Source organism: Pleurodeles waltl, chromosome 7 (genome assembly GCF_031143425.1).
Source record: "Pleurodeles waltl isolate 20211129_DDA chromosome 7, aPleWal1.hap1.20221129, whole genome shotgun sequence".
Taxonomy (NCBI): domain Eukaryota; kingdom Metazoa; phylum Chordata; class Amphibia; order Caudata; family Salamandridae; genus Pleurodeles; species Pleurodeles waltl.
This window is the reverse complement of record NC_090446.1, coordinates 447,336,572-447,357,571: the sequence shown is the minus strand read 5'-3', so window position 1 is coordinate 447,357,571 and position 21,000 is coordinate 447,336,572. Positions and strand designations below refer to the sequence as shown.

The following is a 21,000-nucleotide window of genomic DNA, read 5'->3' as shown; positions in this document are numbered from 1 at the left end:
TGCACTTTGTCGAAATTGCACCAGAAACCAGGCAAAAAGTGAAGGAGTGACATTATCAAAAGAGGCACATCCTACAGATGTGTTGCAATATAAGCAGTAAGACAGATATGGAGAAGTTGAGATGCCAAACAGACACACCAGATTGGCAGATGAGATGTGGAATAGGTTTCCATAGGGCACATTAATTAGATCGCAGGTGGCAACAAGGGCAGTTACTGAGGACCATCCAATGGGCCTGGAATCCTGGTCAGCCAGAAAGCTCCCGCCACTGGATGAACTGTGATGAAGTGTTACTGTGTGTAGGGCTAAGGTAGAACCATACCCAAGTAATGGTGCAGGAACAATTTCCAAAGGTGCAGGCTTCTGGCCTCCACACACTAAACTGAGAGGTAGATATCCCCCTCTTACTGAATAAGCCAGTGTTAATACAAGATAAAACCCACATAACTGAATTTTATGTGATTCGTCCAAAGTTGTTTTTAAAAACAATTGATGTAATTAATGAAATTTCACAAGACATTCTTTTTCATATAGGTAGGATTTATAATGAAGATGTTCTCCTTCAAAATGTTGTATGTATGCTAATAAAGCACAAAGAAACCACTGAAGCTGCACTTTGTGTGTGATTTTCAGAACAGCCATCTTGGGAATAAATTCATGCATCATAATATGGAACACTTGTACCTAGTCCCCCATTAGTAGTTAAAACAAAAAAAAACATATCAACACCCATCATCTAGAAGCTGTGTTCAGGGAAAATCATAGACATACTATAGAAATATGTTTATAACAATTAGATGTGATTAGCCTGAATCTCTGAGCAGGTCCCCTGCCAGCTCTCCCTCACAGCCTCAAGTCTTCTCTCTGCCTTAGCAATACCCTGTTGATCCGCTCTGTAGACGCTCACATTCCCCTTTACTGCTGTTCCCTGCATTCGCTGCGCATCTTCCCCTTGTTCTGTTCAGTGTTCACCTATTGTTAGCCTCTATTTGTTGGTAATTGTTCTGTGTTCACCCATTGTGTCAGCTTTGTTAGCCTCCTCATCACCTCCTCTTGTTGGTCACTGCTCTGTATTCACCCGTTTGTGTCAGCACTGTTAGGACCCCTCTTTGTCAGCCTCCTTTCATAGGTCATTTGTTTTTGCTCTGTTCTGTGTACCCAGCTTTCTAGTCCCATCACTGCTCTCTGCTGGATACTTTTCAGCCCTCTTGTCCTGGTCCATGCCCTGCTGTTGCCCCACTTCCTGATGTTAATTCCGAGCGGCTCCCGCTTCCCACCTACTGACTCCCGTCTCAAATTACCCCTTCCTCCCCCGGGACCTACTTAATGGAGGCCACAGTGCCAAAGGCAAGCCCGTCTGCGCCTGTCCATGCATGGACTGCGCCCAGCTCCAGGAACCATGGCTCTCCAACTACCCATCACTATTCCATCACCAAACTCCACTCCTTGGATCCCAGATGCCACAACAACTGCTGCACTACCTCTCCCCAATAAACCAAAGGACGCTTCACCTTCCAACGATGCCACTTGTCATGCAACACAGGACCATCCGCTCGCACAGAAACTATCGTCACACCCACCTGGAATACTGCAAACACCCCGGAACTGCTTCACTGCATCAGACTCAGTGCCCAATCCATCTGCAAGCACCACTGAAATCTGGGACACCAACAACCTCACCCCATCATAGTCTTCATCACTGAGACCTGCCTCAGCCCCTCCTCAATTTCAGACGGCTACAAAATGACCCACCAAGACTGCGCAAACACGGAGGTGGCATTGCCATCATCCACAATGTAAAGATCCAATATACCGCTACCGAAGATGACTCCACACCCATTATGGAACACCTCAACTTCCAAATCTGAATCAACACCAGGGCAACCATCAGGAGCACCCTCACATGCAGACCCCGGGGAACCCAACCCACATTCTGCAACACCATCTGACTTCACCCTCTTAGAGTAGGATGTAGTGCTTGGAGTCAATGCCCGAGACCTCAACTTCCACCTCTATGACTCCAACTCCACCCACTTCCTGAAAAGCATGAGCAATATCAGCCTCACACAAATGGTCTCCGACCTCTCACAGTGCAGGAGATTCTCTTGACCCGATCTTCAAGTCCAGCGATAATCAAATACAGCCACACCCCACTGAACTCCCTTGGACTAACCACTCCATCATCCACTTCACCATAACAGGTTTCCAGAACGCCACAACCTTGTCCCCCAGGCCCTCTCACCACAGTTGAAGAAAAGTAACGGAGACCCAGTGGACACAGGCCCTCAACATCACACAGCCCGAATCAGTGTCAGATCAAGAACAAGCTGCCCAGAACTTCTCCGCCTGGATCACTAAATTCACAGACAGTCTCGCCCTCCTCAAACCTGCCAAAACTTGAAAACCACTAGACAAGCCCTCTGATATACACCAGAATTCCAAACCATCAAACGTGACTGCAAATGACTCGAGAAATACTGGCGCACCAAAGACCCCACTGATCACACAATGTACAAGTCAGCCCTCAACAAGTGCCACCAGCAAATCTAGAACACTAGAAAAGGGGTCCTCACTGACCGCTTAAAAACCAGCACCAATCACACCAGGGAACTGTTCAACATAGAAAATGCTCGTCAGCCACCGAGAATGCCATCTGCTCATCTCAAGAACTCTGCAACACTCTGTCCGACTACTTCCACAGTAAGAGCGCCACAATACACAACTTCATCCCCCAACCTATCTACTCAGGAGCTCCCTCAGACCCCTGGCCCCACCACTTCAACCGTTGATCCAAGGAAACCAGCACACAACTTGCCAACTCAATGCATTGATCTCAGTGGCAGCCTTACCAGACAAATGTAAACACGTGGTTAGACCCTTCCTTAAGAAACCCTCCGCTGACCCAGCAATCTCAAAAATGACCACTCCCTCTTACTGCTCCTGTTCCCTGCGAAAGCCCTCGAAAAGGCAATTCAACCAACAGTTCACAGAACATCTGGAAAATACAAAACAACCTGCTTGACGCCTCCCAATCCAGCTTCCAAGCCAACCACACTACATAGACCTCTCTGATTGCAGCAACCGACATAAGATCCCTACTTGACCGCAGAGAAACTGCAGCCATGATTCTCCTCGACCTCTCTGCAGCCTTCAACACAGTATCCCATCACACACTCATCAACAGACTCAACAGTATTGGCATCCAGGAAACATTCAAGTGGATCGCCTCATTCCTCACCGGATGAACACTTTAAATATGCCTGCTGCCCTTCACATCAGAACCCAAGGATCTTCCCTCAGCCCCACACTGTTTGACGCCTACATGACTCCATTATCAGACATCATCAGAACCCACAGACTCAACATTGTGTCCTACCTGACGACATTCAACTCATTCCCCTCGCTCGCTGAACACCCCGCCACCACCAGAGCAAACTTCAACAATGGCATGACTTGTGTCACCCACTGGGTGAAGACTGACTGGTCTTGTCCATGTTGAGCTTAAGGCAAAGTGCTGATCTTCGAGAAGAGCACCTCCCCATGGAATGACAGCTGGTGGCCCTCTGAGCTTGGACAGACACCCACACCCACTGACCACACACACAACCTAAGCATAATCGACTGCATCACAAATTAACTCCTTAAAAGACTCCAGACCATACAGAACGCAGTAGCCAGACTCCTCTTCAACCTCCACAAATGGACCCACATCACCCCTCACCTCAAGAACCTCCACTGGCTCCCCATTCAGAAGGGATGCCAGTTCAAACTGCTGATACATACCTACAAAGCCCTCCATGATCACGGACCGACATACCTCAAACACCCCATGAACCTCTACTGGCCCACCAGAAACCTGTGCTGTACCTCCCTGGCGCTCGTGGACATCTCCACATCCATCACAGGTGCACCAAGGGCCGTTCCTTCTCCTACATCGCCTCTAAGATCTGGAATGACCTGCCACTCCACCTACGAACTGCAGACCTCCCTGGCAGTACAATGGGCCTCGAGTTTGCTCGAGTTAGAGCTATAAGTGTTGTTAATTCCTAACTGGACTTTTCAAGCCACACAAACTGAAAATGAAAAATTAAAACAGCTAACAGAAGCAAGCGGATTCAAAGCGCCACCATGAGCACAAGAGTTATTGGATACCTACATAAATGTCAAAGAAAGGATCGCGGCTAGGATGAAAGGCAAACCGGAAGAGGGGCCATCACATGCTCTAACAGGAAGAAGCATGACAGTGTGATGACCAACAGAAATGTGCACTTAGTTAAGTCGCCTGAGGAGGGAACTCCGCACACAAAGGAGGGACATTTCACAAAATGCACCAACAACAATGAAGCATTTAAGACCAGCACCACTAAGAATAAATAACAAGAGTGGGCGTGGTTATAAGCCCACAGAGAGATTACAACAGTCTAGAGCGGTTGCGCGCTCTACCTTGAAAAGGTACATATCCCAGTGAAATGTGAAGATAGAGATGGAAGACTTGCAACAATGTGGGCCGCATAGAGGGCTGAGGAAAACGGGGCTACGGGCATACACCTGGACCCGGCTATAGGCGTTGGCATGCCGCAAACATTCATTTGCAGGCAGGGTGTAACAAAAGCCCCCACAGCCCATGTGTTGTGGGGGGGGGGCGAGCTCCAGGGGGCCCCCTCAGCACATTACCCTGGCCTGAGAGATGAGCGAGTTCGGGGGGGTGGGGGGGGGGGGGAGGGCAGCCATGTACTTTGCCAGGGGACCCCTTAAGTTTCCTTAAGCCACTGATGCAGGCAATGTAAGTGATTGTAGTGTCCATCGAGGAGTATTGGGCAGCTGAAGGGATCAGCATAACGCATAGCTTTTCAATTCCTACATTTTCTCCACACACAGAGAACACAACTAAATCTATGTATAGATAGAATAAATTAGTAGCAGGTAGAAGGACCCGATCCTGATAAATGCCCTGTACCCGGATGGAGCTTATAAATGGCACAAACATGCAGGTGTTTTCTTACTGTGTATCTGTATTAAACAAGACCCATCCCAGACTACCTTGTCTTTATTGAAATGGCTGGGAGGCACCAACAAATTAATGAATCTCTACACATTGTTTTTTGGAATATTTTATTCAGTTTTCAAATAAACTGACATCACAAAGTGCTTCTGGTGCAGATATTACAATACTGAGTGTCCCCCATCTTATCGTATTCAACTATCAGGTTAACAACACATTGGCTATAAAGAGGGGGGATCCGCATAAGCACATACCACCAGTGATCGAAGGAAACCATTTTGACTGCCACCCTCCACCCGCCCTTGAATATAACCCCCACCGTTCCCAATCCGGTCTGAAACCCAATGCTGTGGTCCCCTCGCCTGGGCATCCCTGCAAAATGTAGTGATAACGAAGTCCCCAACTTTAGGCACAAGGATCAAAGTTCAAATAATCCTAAAGTTTGCAGCTTGGATGTGAAGTCTGGTAGTAGAGGCAACAATATGAAATACTGAGTAACACGTCCCCAAAGGATTTCTGAGAATTTTAAGTCGTTTTTCCACAATCATAGTATTCCAAATCTCGAACACCCACAGGGTATCAGGTGGTGGATCTTTCTGCTTCCAAAATCTAGCTACCAAATATTTTGCTGTGCCCATAATTTTGCATATCAACATATACCTCAGCCCCGAAGTTCCTAACGGTCTCAAGTTTAACAAGACTAAGTCCAGACTGCGGGGTAGGGGGATCCTCAAAATATTATCAATATAACTCAGTATTTCATAAAAAAAATATGAACAAGTCTACAGCTGCGCAAATGTGATACTTTGTGTCAACACTTTCCCCCACAACGTCCACATACTCTGAGGTATTAGGAAACATACAATGTAAACCTTCTGGCGTTGGGTAATTTCTCATAAGTATTTTATCAGCAGTTTATGTATGGAGCAAATACCGCACTGCCAGCACCTCAGGCCCAAAACTCCCTGCCCAAACTTTGTCTTTCTATTCTGCCCCCAGTTCCCTTTATGCATTTTTAATTCTATTTCTAGTGTCCCCGCTTACCGAATTTCCGTGAAGGTGCTAAACTTAACCCTCGAAAAGAGCTCCAGGTGGAGTCCACCATATAGACCCACAGGGTTTGAGGTGAGGAGGAGCCAGATTATGAAGCGTAGTTTGGCGAAGGCCCTCATCCTTTTTAGGGAAACCCTCTGACCAGCACTCCTCTGGGGTGCATGTGGAGGCAGCCCAAAATCCTCCGATTTATCTATTTACACAGGTGGTATCACGATACTCTGAAATGTTTTCTTCTTGTTCCCCTAGTTTGCGTGTGTGACCTGGTAAGTACAACAACATGCTATGTGCACCATTAAACAGGGATGAGCTCTTAAAATACTAGGCAAGTATCAATCTTCCCCTATTAACTAACTGGACCACAAGTTGAGGTATTAAAGAGGTGATCAAGAAATAAACTAAACAGGTAATTTCTGGTTTGAAAAAAATAACAGTTGCTTGTTGTTTGGTCTAGCCTCTTAGTTTGATACGATTTCCAGTACTGCTATTAAAATAACGTTAAAGTACTCAAGTATTCTTTTATCGCCCCATATTACAGAAACTGAAAGACTGCAGTTATTTAAAGTTAAAAAAATGATAGTTCCTTAAAGGCTGGATTCATTTTTAAAGGTAGATCAAAAATTATTTTAAAGGGACGTGTATTGGAAGCAAAGCAACATTGCAGCACCGCCTGGGAACTCACGTACCTGAAGGACAACTGATGACAGGAATTGGACCTAAACCGAGTAAGCAAGAGTAGTAGGATGGAGTAAAACACAGATGTACTCAGAAATTGTATTCTACTGCACTAGGGTGCTCGCTGGCAGTCCAGAATGGGGAGGATAGGAGGGTGAAACCCTGACTCCTACCGAGCCAGTGAGCTTTCTGTCCTTTCGACCCACACCACCAGTGCAGACCGTTTGATTGAACAAATCAGGAGGTAGCTGGCTTCAATGAGTCTTTAGACTGTTGGAATGGGTTGATCAAGAGTAGATGCCATTTTGAGGTCGGCCATCACACATCCTCATGACCTAGTCCATAGGAGTAGCCATCTTAGAATCAGACAGAAGAGGGCTTCAGGGGCTCGCAGAGCACACAGAGCCTCTGAGAAAAAACTGGTCTGCTGCTTTGCAGTACTCGAGACAACAACAGACCAAGTTTATTGTGATAAGTAGATCCACCCCACAAGAGTACATCAAAACTCAAGCAGATGTATGTAACACTGTCTCTCAAACTGAATTATCAATACACATTTAAATCCCCACTGCTATGGAGAGGGGTTTCCATGCTCACAGTAACATAAGCTGAAATATCTATCTTCTGTTCACTTTTCAAAACAGGAGGAGAGGAGAAGTCTCAAAACGAGGGCTGGTTTTATTTTTCTGAATGTGTCACCATGATTATATATATATATATACATATATAAATAAATATATATATGCTCTGTTTTTTAATGCCAGAGAGGGGAGGAACGAGGAGAATATTGCTTCAGACATCATCCATCCATCCATAACGCTGATGATCACAGAGAAGGAACAAAATATGTACGACACGGGTATTGTTGGAAAATGACCCTCTCTGAATGGTCACCCCCCAAATTTTTTTTGCCTTCCTCCTCCTCTTTTTCTGACCTCATTTTTGTTGACTTTAGGACTCTGGGCATTAACCAGTGCTAAAGTGAATAATCTCAATATAAACATGGTAAGATTGGCTCATACACAATTGGCATATTTAATGTACCTATAAATCACTAATTTACAGGCCCTGGACACGTCTAATGCACTTTACTAAATGCTACTAGTGGGCCTGCAGCACTGATTGTCCCACCCACATAGGCAGCTCCTTAACCATGTCTCGGGTCCACCATTGCTTGGCCGGTGTGTGCAGTTTCAATGCCACTTCGACTTGGCATTTAAAATGACTTGCCAAGCCTTAAATTCGCCTTTCCTTACATACAAGTCACCCTTAAGGCAGGCCGTAGGTAACCCATAAGGCAGGGTGCTATGTAAGTAAAAGGCAGAACATGTCCTTAGTTTTACATGTCCTGGTAGTGAAAAACGAAGTCGTTTTTCACTAATGTGAAGCCTGCTCCTCTCAGGCCAGCATTAAAAATTCCCTTATATGCTTTTAAGTGGAGCCACCAAGGAGGCAGAGTTTCAAATAGCGCTGAGGGCCTGGGCAGAGTCCCGCACCCAAGGGAGTGATTAGTTGGATCCTGAAAATGCCTCCTGCAGCAGTGGAGGGGGACACGCCTGAAATTGTGCTACCTCGGAGGGCAGGGGAGCAGTGTCGCAAATAATGGCCTGACCACAGAGGAAAGGAGAGAGGGGGAATCATTTCAGCTGCAATTATCAAAATTAAAAAGAGATGCTGACCAGGAAGTAAAGAGCTGAAGCTGAGCGAGCATTAGCAGAGAAGAAAATACTTCTGGCTCATGAACTGAGTCTGAAATAGCTGGAACTTAAGGCCAGACAGGTGGATTCCGGCACTGATGGCGGCAGCAAACCTACAGTACCCAATTGAGACCAGGAGGTTTGTATCCCGAAGGATTTGGTACACAGTTATATAGTGGGAGATATTGATAAGTGGTTTTCTGCTTATGAAGTTGCACAAAGGGTACATGGAGTTCCTGAAGAGCTCTGGAGGGGCGGGTCTGTTTAAACACATGCCAACACTTAGGAGGGACACACTTCTGACACTAGAGGTTGGGGACCATACCAAATACAGTCCCATGAAAGCCATTTAGATTGACCCCTGAAAACTATTGCCAAAGATTCAGAGACCGTCACAAGCTCCGCAACCAATCTTGGGTAGATTTAAATGATTACTCCAGTAAGGCAATGAATAGCTGGGTGCAGGGCAGCAAAGTTAATGATCATGTTGGATTATAGAATTTAATCATGAGAGCACCAGCTCATTATCTGTTTTACAGAGCTGCGCCAGCACCTAGTTGACAATAAGCGGACTGATCCCAGGAAGCTTGCTGAGAAGGCAGACCTCTGCGCTAGCACCAGGGTGTCCAAAATGTTAAGGGGAGGAAGAAAGGACCCCCATGCCTTGTATGCAAAACTGTGTGGTGTTTCTGGTGGGGTGGTGGCCCTGGCTACCCCATTTCCAAGCCCACTGCTTTAGGATCCCAGCTAGGACACAAGCAGGGGGACTGTCCAAAGAAACCACCCACTGGTGGGACCGCTACAGGGGTGGCCAATGTGGCCTTACGGGAAAGTAGTCCCCAGGGACAGGTCATAAACCATGCCACGATCTCCCTCATTTGGGAGATAGACTCAGAGGGTGAGCTGGTGATCCCTGAAGGTGGGAGTTGTCAATTCCACCAAGTGGGAGTGAATGGGGTCCAAGTCACTGCTCTGAGGGACACCAGGGATAGTTATACCATGATGCTTGAGAGACTAATTTCCCCAGAGGGTTATCCGACGGAATGCCGACTGACAAAACAACGGGTGCCTAAACAACGAGGTCGGAACACCGACCTCGTTGTTACTACTAATGCCTTTACCACGAATGCCTTAACAACGATATTTCGTTGTAAAGGCATTCCTGGTAAAGTCATTAGTAACAGGCACCCATTGATCCTGCATGCCTCACCCCACCCCCCAACCCCACCCCCAAAACCTAAAACCCCCGACCCCACACCCCCTCCCCAAAACCAAAAACGCCCCACCCCCTCAACCCCACCCCAAAACCTAAAATCCCGGCCCCCCACCTCCTCCCCAAAACCAAAAACGCCCCACCCCCCAGCCCCACCCCAAAACCTAAAACCCCCGACCCCACACCCCCTCCCCAAAACCTAAAAACCCCACTTACCTGAGTCGTCGCCTCGTCATCTGCGTCGTCCTCCTCAGCCAATTCCCTTGTTTGTACCTTAACCATGCATGTTCGTTGTTCAGGACATGCGTGGTTAAGGCACAAAATAACAAAGTCGTGGTTAAAGAAAGCGTTGTTCCGCTTTCGTTAACCAGGACTTCGTTATAAAAAAGTCAGCATAAAGGATGTTTCCCCTCCCCAGAGTAGTACACCAGTCAGGTGTGTAGGGTGACTCCAGCCCAAGGGAAGGATTTGTTCCACCCTATGGCCCTGCTATGGAGTGGGGTGGGCAGGTGAGATAGAAGGGTCATAGTTAGTCCCCAGATACGCACTGCTTTACTTTGATGCATCTCCTTCTCTGCGTAGATATTTTTGACACATCCCAGGTACTGTGTGTTAAAATTATACAAACACTAATTCTTAAGGATTGAGACACATCTAAACTTTTAAAAAGTGATATCTTGACATGGGTATATTGGATTTGTTGTTTTGGTCTTATTTATTCAGATAAATATATATTTTCCTAAACTGGTGTGGAGTACTTTTATGTTGTTTTCACTGTGCTAATATGTCATAGCGCAAATACTCTACACATTTTCTTAAGTTAAGCCTGGCTGTTATGTGGCAAGCTACCAGAGGGTGAGTGCAGGATAATTTAGGTTGTATTGTGACTTACCCAGATTAGGACTGTCTACTTGGACAGGGTACATACCTCTGCCAACTAGAGACCCAATTTCTAACAGGTATTGTAAAACTGGAGGCAAAAATTAATTTGATAGAAAGCAATGCCACGTAGCAGCAGTTTAGGTCAGCAGTGAAGATGGCAATAGAGTGTGAGGAGGCAGAGCGCAGATGGGTCATGGCGTGGAGCGCAGGCAGGTCACACAGCAGAGCGGGGAGCACAAATGCAATATATACATATATACACACACATGTACTCACTTGAAGCTTGTGTTTTGAGGTAAGCTGAAGTCCGGCGACATTTTTACTGTGAAGAAAATCAGAAACACAGGTGACTGAGTATAGTTATTTATATATCACTCATTGCATATCTAACCACCTACTCGTGTTGCATTAGGCCACTGAACAGCTGTGCACAACAGGGGGAAACCAGACACCACAGATTGTGTGCACAAGCCACATCATTCCGCACTAGTGAGGTTAGCTCCAGCACTTTGAATTCAGACTAGTCTGAATATAAACCCATGCAATTAAAATCCTCAACCGCAAAAAAGCATGAATGAGCAGTGTTAATCCTGCACCAGTGAGGTGTGTTGAAGCAGGGTGGTGGTGGGTGACACTCGTCTGTTTTAGAGCAGTGGAATCTCAGGCACCACACTGTACCTACAAACAGCAAAGCTAGCCCACTGCTGGGCTGGCGATGTTACTTCACCTATGGAGGCAAAATCCCTTGCATGGACCTCAACCTTTAGAGGCTTTCCAAAATTAGAATGAATTCCAACACTATTGAATCCAAGCACTTCTGAACAGGTGAGCATAAACAGAACGCAAAGGGTTACTAGTAAACGCATGCATAAACAGCACAAATAGGACGAGGTGTGCACAAGCAGCAGGAACGACATTAGTGATGTGCACAACATTGAGATTACATGCTGAAGCAATGGGATTCCTAAGTAGTACAAAAAAAGTACTGCAAGTCAAAATCCCTTAGGTGGCGTGCATTACAGCATAAAAGCTAACACTCACAAGTAGGTGTACACACGTATGGGCTCCAGACAGAGCTGGTGTCCTCAGGCATCCTGAATCTGAGCACGGCACCTCAAACTATGCACAAGCTGCGCAATTCCGAACCCAAGTAAAAAGCAGCATGAACCCAGACAGTTTTGGGGCCGTTCTGTGGCACTGCACTACTAGGTGTGGGGGAAGCAGGCTGGCCGATGTGTGGATTAATCATTAGAAGAGGACAGACTACAACAAAATATTGGTTTCCACAGAATGCTGTAGTCTTGCACAGGTGTCAGCACTTTAGTGATGGTGCGAATAAGCATTGTGGATGCTGCCATTCGTATAAAGGTGCGCTTCTGCAGCGTGAATCCAGACAGTAGCAAAGTGTACAAACCACAGGCCGTACAACAGACGCCAATTATGTTCACGCAGGTTAGTGCGCAGGTGTGCACAAGCTGGTTTTCGATAAGTCATGGAAGGCACACAGAAGCAGTGTGAATGCAAACCATGTGATGGTGGGAGGGACCAGGGTAAATTACAAGACTAGCAAAGTGTACACAAGCAATGTGGAAGCAGACACTAACTAGTGCCAATTTTAAGAAAAACAGTTTTAGGCATATATGTCGGGTTCCATTCACAGGAATGTTGCAGATCGATCCTACAATCAGCATATGTAAAAGGAAGGAGACGGAGCGTGGTGCCTCACATCGGGTGCCAAATTCCTTGCATAGGCTTCGGCTCAAGGGATAAGGTAAGCACATGCAAATTCATTCACTCTGGGACTCGTTTTAGGCCGATGAATCTTTTGACCCTGATTGAAGACACATTCGGACGAGATAACTAATCCAATTGTCAATCAATAGATCAATAACCTCATCAATGTTCACAATAGCAAGTCAATCAAATTAATCAATGTCATTAGGAATAAACCCCACCATGACCCTTTAGTCATGAATAATCACACAGAATTTAGTAAGATTTATGACATTTATTCCCTATTGATTACAATTCTATCAGTAAGTTTATTAGTCTCAATACCAGAAAACACATCAACAATGTCACAATATGACAACTTGAATAAGATTCCATCAAAGCAAAGATCATAACCAGAACAAAGCACGACGTCAACATGAATTAATCTTAGCAGAGTGTCATTAGCACATTACTCAACAAAGCATAGATTCAGTCATTTGTCTATTTGCGTCCATTTAGTGAACTCCTTAACTAACCTCGAATTAGCATTAGCATGCAGGGCTTCATGCAAAACAATTTAACACAAATTTAGAAACATCTAACTATGGCCTCTATCAAAAGAACAGTTGGTACCTAGAAAGGGAAGGCAAACAGACAATTACAATATCATATAGTTACCCTCCGTAATGGGTCAGCATACAGAGTCTTCGTCCTCAGGACATCAGTTGATTCGCCATCAGCCAGGAAACACAGCAAAGTTCAGCAAGGCAGAATAATAAGGGACACTTCCCTCATAAGGAGGGAAAGTATGAACGGGCAAGACAAAGGTAAGAATGGTATGAAAAGTCAAACAGCAAAGTCTTTGAGACAGAGTGACAAAGTGGCTAGCTACCCACAAGAATAGCAAGTAATGGCAGTGGCAAAAAGTAGCTCGGAATGGCTGATTTCTCCTTGTGTCAAAGGGTTATATCAATCCTGTTGTACAGTCCCCTAATTTCCAATTGGGCAAATTTTGGTGCATCATCTCCATTCAATGATTTACTTTTCGCCTCATTAAGATTGACACTTTGGAACAGTTCTCACATAGTTTATTGGCTTCTGTAATTGACGTCCCCAATGGGTAGAATGTCAAGTACAACTTCTTGCTCTTGCGGTCCTCTCTCAGTCCCAGTCAGTAGTTCCATTGTCTTTACCAGTTCAGGCGACCTTGTACCTGTTGCAAGTTTACACTGTTGCATTCAGCAAGAATGTCTCCTTGAGCAAGTAGAGTCTCATGAGAAAGAATTTACTATGGTTACACACTTCTTTTAACTTCTGGAAAAGTACGGCTACATGTCCTTCAGCAAGTCAGCACACTGCACGTTAGAAAAACACATTTAATATGAAACCGGGCAACTAGGCCCGACTCATGCTAACTAAGGTCTAGTGATTAATTCAGCAAAACCTTAACATATAACTCTTAATGCTAATACAAAATCATACATTTGTACATTAATAATTAGTCAATTTCATTTATCATCGTATACATTGGTGGCCACTCCCCATGGGCACATTACACACTCGTTTAGTAAAAGCACATTCATACATTCTCTATGCAGCATCATATATTAATTCGCACATATTTCATGTTAATTTTTGATTATAAAACTACACTTTAACAATCCCCTCCTCTGAGGACACTTATCACACAAATCCAATCTAACATTTCTTTCATTTGTTCATTTCCCTCATTTCAATTTCGTCCTTTTGCTTCGCCTTTTCATACTTTGCTCTAAACATTTTCTCCCGTTTCTGGTCTTCCCTCCTTTCTTTATGTTTTGCCCATTTTGTTTTAACTCTTTTACTGCATTTACTTAATAACCATAGTCGGAATAAGCAAGCCAAAATAATTACTATTCCCTGAATTGGTTTTCCTAAAAACCCATGCCAAAGACCACTAAACCAGCTTCCTACACGCGCAAATCCTTCTCCAACCTTTTCCCAGACTCCTGGTTCCTTCAGTTCTTTCAAATCTGCACTCTCTCTTGTTAGATTAGTAAGCATACTTCTAATCTCATTACTATTATCCGGAATATAAGCACAACAGTGGCGCTCATTAAGCATCTTGCAGACTCCACCACTTTTCGCTAAAAGAATGTCTTAAGCAAGCCTGTTTTGAAGAGTCATAGCCCTCTCTGCAGCAAGTTCAGTATCCATCAGGAGTATTGCCCCTGTGAAGTTTGTCAGCATGTTATCCACAATAGTAGACAACTTTCGAATCTTTATGGAGTTCAAAAACTCCCACTGAAGGAATTATTGCTCCAAATATGTCTCCTACTACACCAGCAGCAGTTTCTCTCTTCTGTCTAGCATGAAGTAATTGTCACTTTTGGAAATTTCTTTAAATCATCTAGTTGATAGATCTTTGGAAAAACTATTCCCAAAAAGCATGTCCCATACCATCCCTTAGGAAGACGGTAATAAGCACTAAGTCCACAAATATGATAGACCCCTGGGATCGCTTGATCCATTCCATTTAGCATGAATGTCCATTTATTCTGAAACAAAAATACATGCTTACACTCACTCGTTCCCACAAACACATTGTCATAATAGGATTTCGGTCGCTTAATGCAAAGCTTTCCTACATGTTTCGCATCTAAAGCTAGCTTCCCTTGTCCCCTAACCCCATTATTGCTATTACTAAGGAATATTCGTTGCTGCAAACCCTTTACTAATTTCCCCTTTAAAACCCGCCTATCTTCAGTGTGATCTAAAAAGCTCTTTTCTACAGATGTAAGCAAGCATGTCAAATTATTGCGGTGCGCATAGGATGTACCAATTGTCATTCTAGGCTCAAAGAAACCCTTAATCAACTTTTTGGCATAATATTTAGCTACACTATCAAATCTTCTATAATAGGCACATAAGAGAATACTAAATCATAGTTCGAGTAAAGATAGTGCACTTCCTCTTGATTGTAAAAACGCGTTCGTAGCAGACTACAACTAATCCCGTACGTTAATGGCAAGCTGTGATAGGTAACTCCCTCTTGGACCGAAAGAGGAATTTGTGTACACACATAACAAGCCTTTGCATCCATAGTGTCAACATACTCACTCAGCAACCAATAGAAAACATTAGTAGACAGTTGCCCTTTTGCATTAGTTTCGTCATGTAGATATTTTGTATCCTGCTCAAACCTATCCCACGGTGTTAGTGTAGCAGTCTCAGAAACTGTAGCATTGTTAGCTTCACTCCCATTCACCAAACGCATTTCCACAAATATAGCTATAATGAATATCATACATACAACACCCAAATATTTACAACGCTTATTTGTCTCAACGTCATCTCCTGACCTAGGCATGATCTGTAAAGAATCAGAAAGTAAAGTACTACAAGTGAACAACTAATTAGAGGATGGTTAATAATTCTCCTTTTCTCCGCAAAGCTAAGCAAAGTCTTTCTTCAGCAAGTATTTACAGCTTTCTCATTCACTCTAGGGTCTTTGTCAAATCAGGTTAGCAGCTTGTCACAATCTGTTTTCAAAAGTCAATTCAGGTTAACAATGTCACATCCGGTAACTTTCATTAGTCTCTTTCTTTTCTCAGGTTTCACTTTTTCAATTTCAGCTGAACACAGTCTCTTATTTGTTGGCAACTTCAAGTACCATAATATTGACCTGGAACTTCGCGATCAAAACTGAATGCCAAGAACTCCTGTTGCCACTCAGCTGACGTTGCATAAGTCCATTCAGGACATGCGTATCTTCTGTTTGCTATTCTCTTTCTTTTCTATTTGCGGTCACCCTGCAATTCTCCTTCACTCAGATCTTCCTTCCTTGTGGTATCGACCTCTTCCTCTATTTTTTCGTTGATGACCACTTTCCCTTTTGCAGCTTGCGACTCTGGCCACTTATCTCCTATTAGTGTCCTTTTACTGATTTGTTTTCCAGATTGTTGTTCACTGCCCTCCTCTTGTGCTATGCTGTTTTCGCTTGCTGGCTCTGCAAGCAGCTCAGGAGGAGTCTGAACATTTTGACTTCCTTCTGCCTCAGCTCCTTTGCCTTCTGTGTCTGTCAGGGGTTCAACTTCAAACCCATAACCATCTGCTTCTGGGAGAACCTCTCTTTGGGTCGGTTCTCCTGGTGCCTCAGTTGAGATAGGCTCACCGTCACCCTTCTGGATCTCGTTTACTGTTTGAGTGGCCAAGCCGTCCTCAACGGGCTCTCCTTCAGTCTCAGCTCCCCTTTGATTACTCTCCGGCATTGAGACTTCCCTCTCTGTAGCTGTTATTTTCGACAACTCAATTTCCTCATCAGTCGGACACGTCACCTTCTCTGTGTGACTGGCATGGATCCAGTTTGGAATTCCCGCACATTTCACAGCAGTGGTAGTCGTCAGTATCACTTGATACGGCCCCTTCCAACGTGGCTCCAAACACGACTTCCTCACGTGTTTCTTGACAACAACCCAGTCATCAGCTTTCAGATTGTGAGCTGGATCATTATTCGGTGGCAGGGTGGTTGCTTCCACCTGGTGAGAGAAAGAGCGGACCACGTCAGCCAGACCCTTGCAGTAGTCCAACACCATATCATCTGTGATATTCACAAGAGCATTTGTGGGCACTGCGGGCAATCTCATAGCTCGGCCCATGAGAATTTCATGAGGAGACAGTCCTGTTTTCCTGTTAGGTGTCTTTCTCATTGACATTAGCACTAAGGGCAATACATCTGGCCATTTCAGATTTGTAGTTGCACACATTTTTGACTTCAAAGTACCATTCATCTGTTCCACTAGTCCTGAGGCTTCAGGACGGTAGCTACAATGCAACTTCTGCTCAATGTTCAATGCAGCACACAAGAGCTTAACCACCTCGTTGTTGAAGTGACTTCCTCTATCTGATTCTAAAGGGATCGGGAACCAGAAACGTGGTATCAACTCCCTAAGCAGCAACTTCGCTACTGTGAGACTGTCATTCCTACGTGTAGGGTAAGCTTCAATCCAGTGACTAAAGATACACACAATCACCAGCACGTATCTCAGACTTCCACACACTGGCATCTCAATAAAATCCAATTGCATTCTGCTAAATGGACCTCCTACTCTCCCAATGTGGCTCAATTTCACCACGGTACCTTTCCCCGCATTCATCTGCTGACAGATGATGCACCTGTGACAGATTACTTCTGCAGCTTGTCTGAATTTCGGATTGAACCAATCAATTTTGAACAACCTGATCATGGAGTCTCTCCCAATATGTGCTTGCCCATGGTAAAACCTGGCAAACTGTGACAAGAGACTGTTCGGCAAAACCATTTTCCCCTCATCTGAAACCCACAAATCATCAGGTCTTTGTACACATTGCAGTTTAAGCCAAGAACGTTTCTCTTCTTTTCTGGCACATCCCTGCAACAATTTTAGTTCTTACATCGTGTCAACCACCCTCACCGCGTAACCTGTGCATGTCTCATTTTCTGTTTCAGGTAACAATTCCCACTGATCTTTGAACGATATACAGTTCAATGCACAAAACCTTGCGACTTGATCTGCATATCTGTTTCCAATTGACAGTCTTGTGATTTCACATGAGCATTGCATTTCACCACGGCAATTTCAAGAGGTAACTGAACTGCGTGCAACAACTCCTTTATTCTTTCACCATTTTTCACTGGAGAACCAGAAGAGGTCATGAAACCCCCCCTGCGACCATAGCTGGCCAAAATCAAGGACAATCCCAAATCCGTATCTGCTGTCAGTATAGATAGTGACTTTCAATTTGTCAGCGGCATGGCAGGCCCTAGTAAGAGCTACCAATTCAACCACTTGAGCAGAGTATACTCTCTCGAGCCGAGATGCTTCTAGGATACCAGTAATGGTACACAGCATATCCGGCTCTCAGTACTCCCACTGAGTCTCTCAGGCATGAGCCATCACCAAAGATAATGTAATCATTTTCTTCCAATTGAGTATCTTTAATGTCAGGTCTCGGGTTTGGTGCACAGTTCTGTTACCTCAAGACAATAATGTTCTACTTCCTCAGCATCATCAACATCGGTAATCTCATTAGGAAGCAAAGTTGCTGGGTTTAACACAGTACAGCGCTTCAATGATACATTAGATGACCCCAATATAATCGTTTTGTACTTTGTTAAACAGGCATTTGTCATATGCTGAGCCTTTGTTCGGGTGAGTATTATTTCGACTGAGTGTGGGACCTTTACTGTTAAGGGATGTTCCATCACTATGCCTTCACACTGAGTAAGGCTTTGACCAACGTCTGCAACTGCACGCAGACAACCCAGTAAGGCTGCTGCAACTAGGTCCAGAGTAGCTGAAAAATCTGCCACTGGTTGGTTTGCACCTCCATGGACCTGTGTCAGGACAGACAAAGAACAAGCATCACGTTCATGACAAAACAGTACAAAAGGCTTTGTGTAGTCAGGCATACCTAAAGCTGGAGCCCTGCACATGCACTCTCTCAGCTCAATGAACGCCCTTATTTCTTTCTCGGACATGGTCAGGGTATCCGGGCCATCCTTAACTTCCTTGACGGTCAACCTCACCAAAGGCTTGGAGATAACTGAAGTTTGGAATCCACTGGCGACAGTAGCCCACCATTCCCAAAAACATCCTAACATCTCTCTTAGATGTTGGGGGATTCATCTGTAATATGGCTGTCACTCTTTCTTTAGATATTCTCCTCGACCCTTTCTCAATCAGATGGCCTAAGTACTTTACTTCTTTCTGACAGTACTGCAGCTTCTTTGGGGACACTTTATGTCCGTTCTTTCCCAAGAAATTCAGTAAGGCAATAGTATCAAACATGCAGTCATCTTTCTTTTTGGACGTAATCAACAAATCATCAATGTACTGTACCAGAGTTGAGTCAAAAGGCAGTTCTAATGATTCCAAATCCTTCTTCAATATCTGACTGAAGATGGAAGGCGATTCTGAAAACCCTTGAGGAATTCTACACCAACTGTAAACCTTGTCCAAGAATTTGAAACTGAAGAGAAATTGGCTATCCTCATGAAGAGGCACCGAAAAGAACATGTGAGAGAAGTCCACGACTGTGAACCACTCTGTATCACATGGAACCTGGAAGATGATCATGGCTAGGTTTGGCACTATCGGGCAACATTTTACCACTATGTAATTAATTTTCCTCAGATCTTTGACAATTCGAACTTTCCCACAAGGCTTTCTTAGTCCCATTATTGGTGAATTACATGGACTGCTCATAACTTTTTTTTAGGACCCCTTGCTTCACAAAATCTTCAATTATCTGCGTCACCTGTATAAGGACATCTTGTGCCATTGGTACTGCGGTACTTGGGGAAACACGGCATTTAGCTTCACCTCCACCTTGACTGGTTCTACTCCTTTCATCAGTCCCACTTCTTTTCCTGTCAAGTCCCACACTTTCTCTGTCACTGTTCCCTGCAACTCTGTTGGCAAATCGGTCACTGTGAACATCGGGAAAAAAAACGTATCAAAGGGTACTCCTCATCTGTGGTCTCCGTCTCAGGCTCTGAGATCTGACTATCACCTCTTTCATCATCACTATTTGTCTGCACTTCTATTCCTTCATTGGAACAAGTGATTGAGCACCTCGTTTTACACAGCAAGTCTCTTCCCAGTAGGGATACGGGACTTGAATCACAGACTACAAACCTATGTAATCCCTGAAAGGTACATATTTCAACTTGGACCGGATCTGTAATCGGATGTCAGGAGCCGATTTGCTACTCCTACCACCTTTATTGTATGCTCTGAAAGTGGCAATTTCGGAACCTCTGCACTTTGGACTGTAGAGCGTGTAGCTCCTGTATCAACCAGGAATGAAACTTTGTGACCCATCACCTTTACCTGTACGCAAGGTCCCCTCTGATCTACTTCTAGGGGTGCTGCAAGCCTGCAATCCTCACTATCTGAACAATCATCCAACCATTCATTGTTTATTCCATTCTCACCACGTAATGGGAACTGTTGTACTGCATTATTTTGACTCATTGTTTGACCTGTGACCTGTTGAGGAAGCATCACCTGTTGCTGTCCCATCAGAGCTAAAGGCAACTGCATTTGCTATCTAGGTACCACGGGAATCTGCTGTTTCACCGGCACTGGTTGTACACGTGTCATTTGCACTTGTTGCTTGGGCTGGAGACCCTGCATCTGAACCATGTTATTCTGGAAGTTCGGATTTGGACCCCTCACATTTTGAAATGCACTGACATCATTGCTTTGTTGAACACCACCATCCTGCACCATCATAGGACATTCCCGCTTCCAGAGTCCCACGCCCCTGCGCGCATGGCATGGTGACATCTTCTTCATCCCCTGCACATCATTTTGAACCACAACAGTATTCAAATCTGGACCACGGTTCACAAAACCTCCTCGACCTCTCGTTTGCGTCTGAAACATCCCGTTCCCTTGCGGTTGCTGTACCATCTGCTGCACTCCATTTCCCTGCATCCCTGCTTGAGCTGCCTTAATTTGCATTAACATCACCTTATCTTGCAGCTTTCTCTGCTTGAACTCAATCTCATCACTACAGTATTTCGCATACTGCAACACCTCATCAATTCAGCGCCTCGAAACCCTGTCGGGTACATAGCGCGCTTTATAAATTCACTGATTGATCAATCGGCTTCGCTTGCCAACAGATCAAATGATTCTTAATCATCTGGATAATCTCTAGCCTTAATCCCTCAACAAACCTGAACAGAAGGGGGTTCATGTCTTTCGGTTTTATGACCTCTGTACCACTGTAATGTT

At 44.7% G+C, this 21,000-nt stretch overlaps 1 protein-coding gene across 4 annotated transcripts in view; it reads right to left on the bottom strand.

The window, feature by feature from the left end:
* LOC138304163 (developmental pluripotency-associated protein 2-like) overlaps positions 1-21,000 on the bottom strand; it is a 297,216-nt gene that overhangs the window by 106,017 nt on the left and 170,199 nt on the right. For all 4 annotated transcript variants that reach the window (XM_069243990.1, XM_069243991.1, XM_069243988.1 and 1 more), the window contains exon 7: positions 10,799-10,844. In XM_069243990.1, coding sequence (XP_069100091.1) covers positions 10,799-10,844 — 46 coding nt within the window. The remainder of the gene's footprint in view (positions 1-10,798; positions 10,845-21,000) is intronic.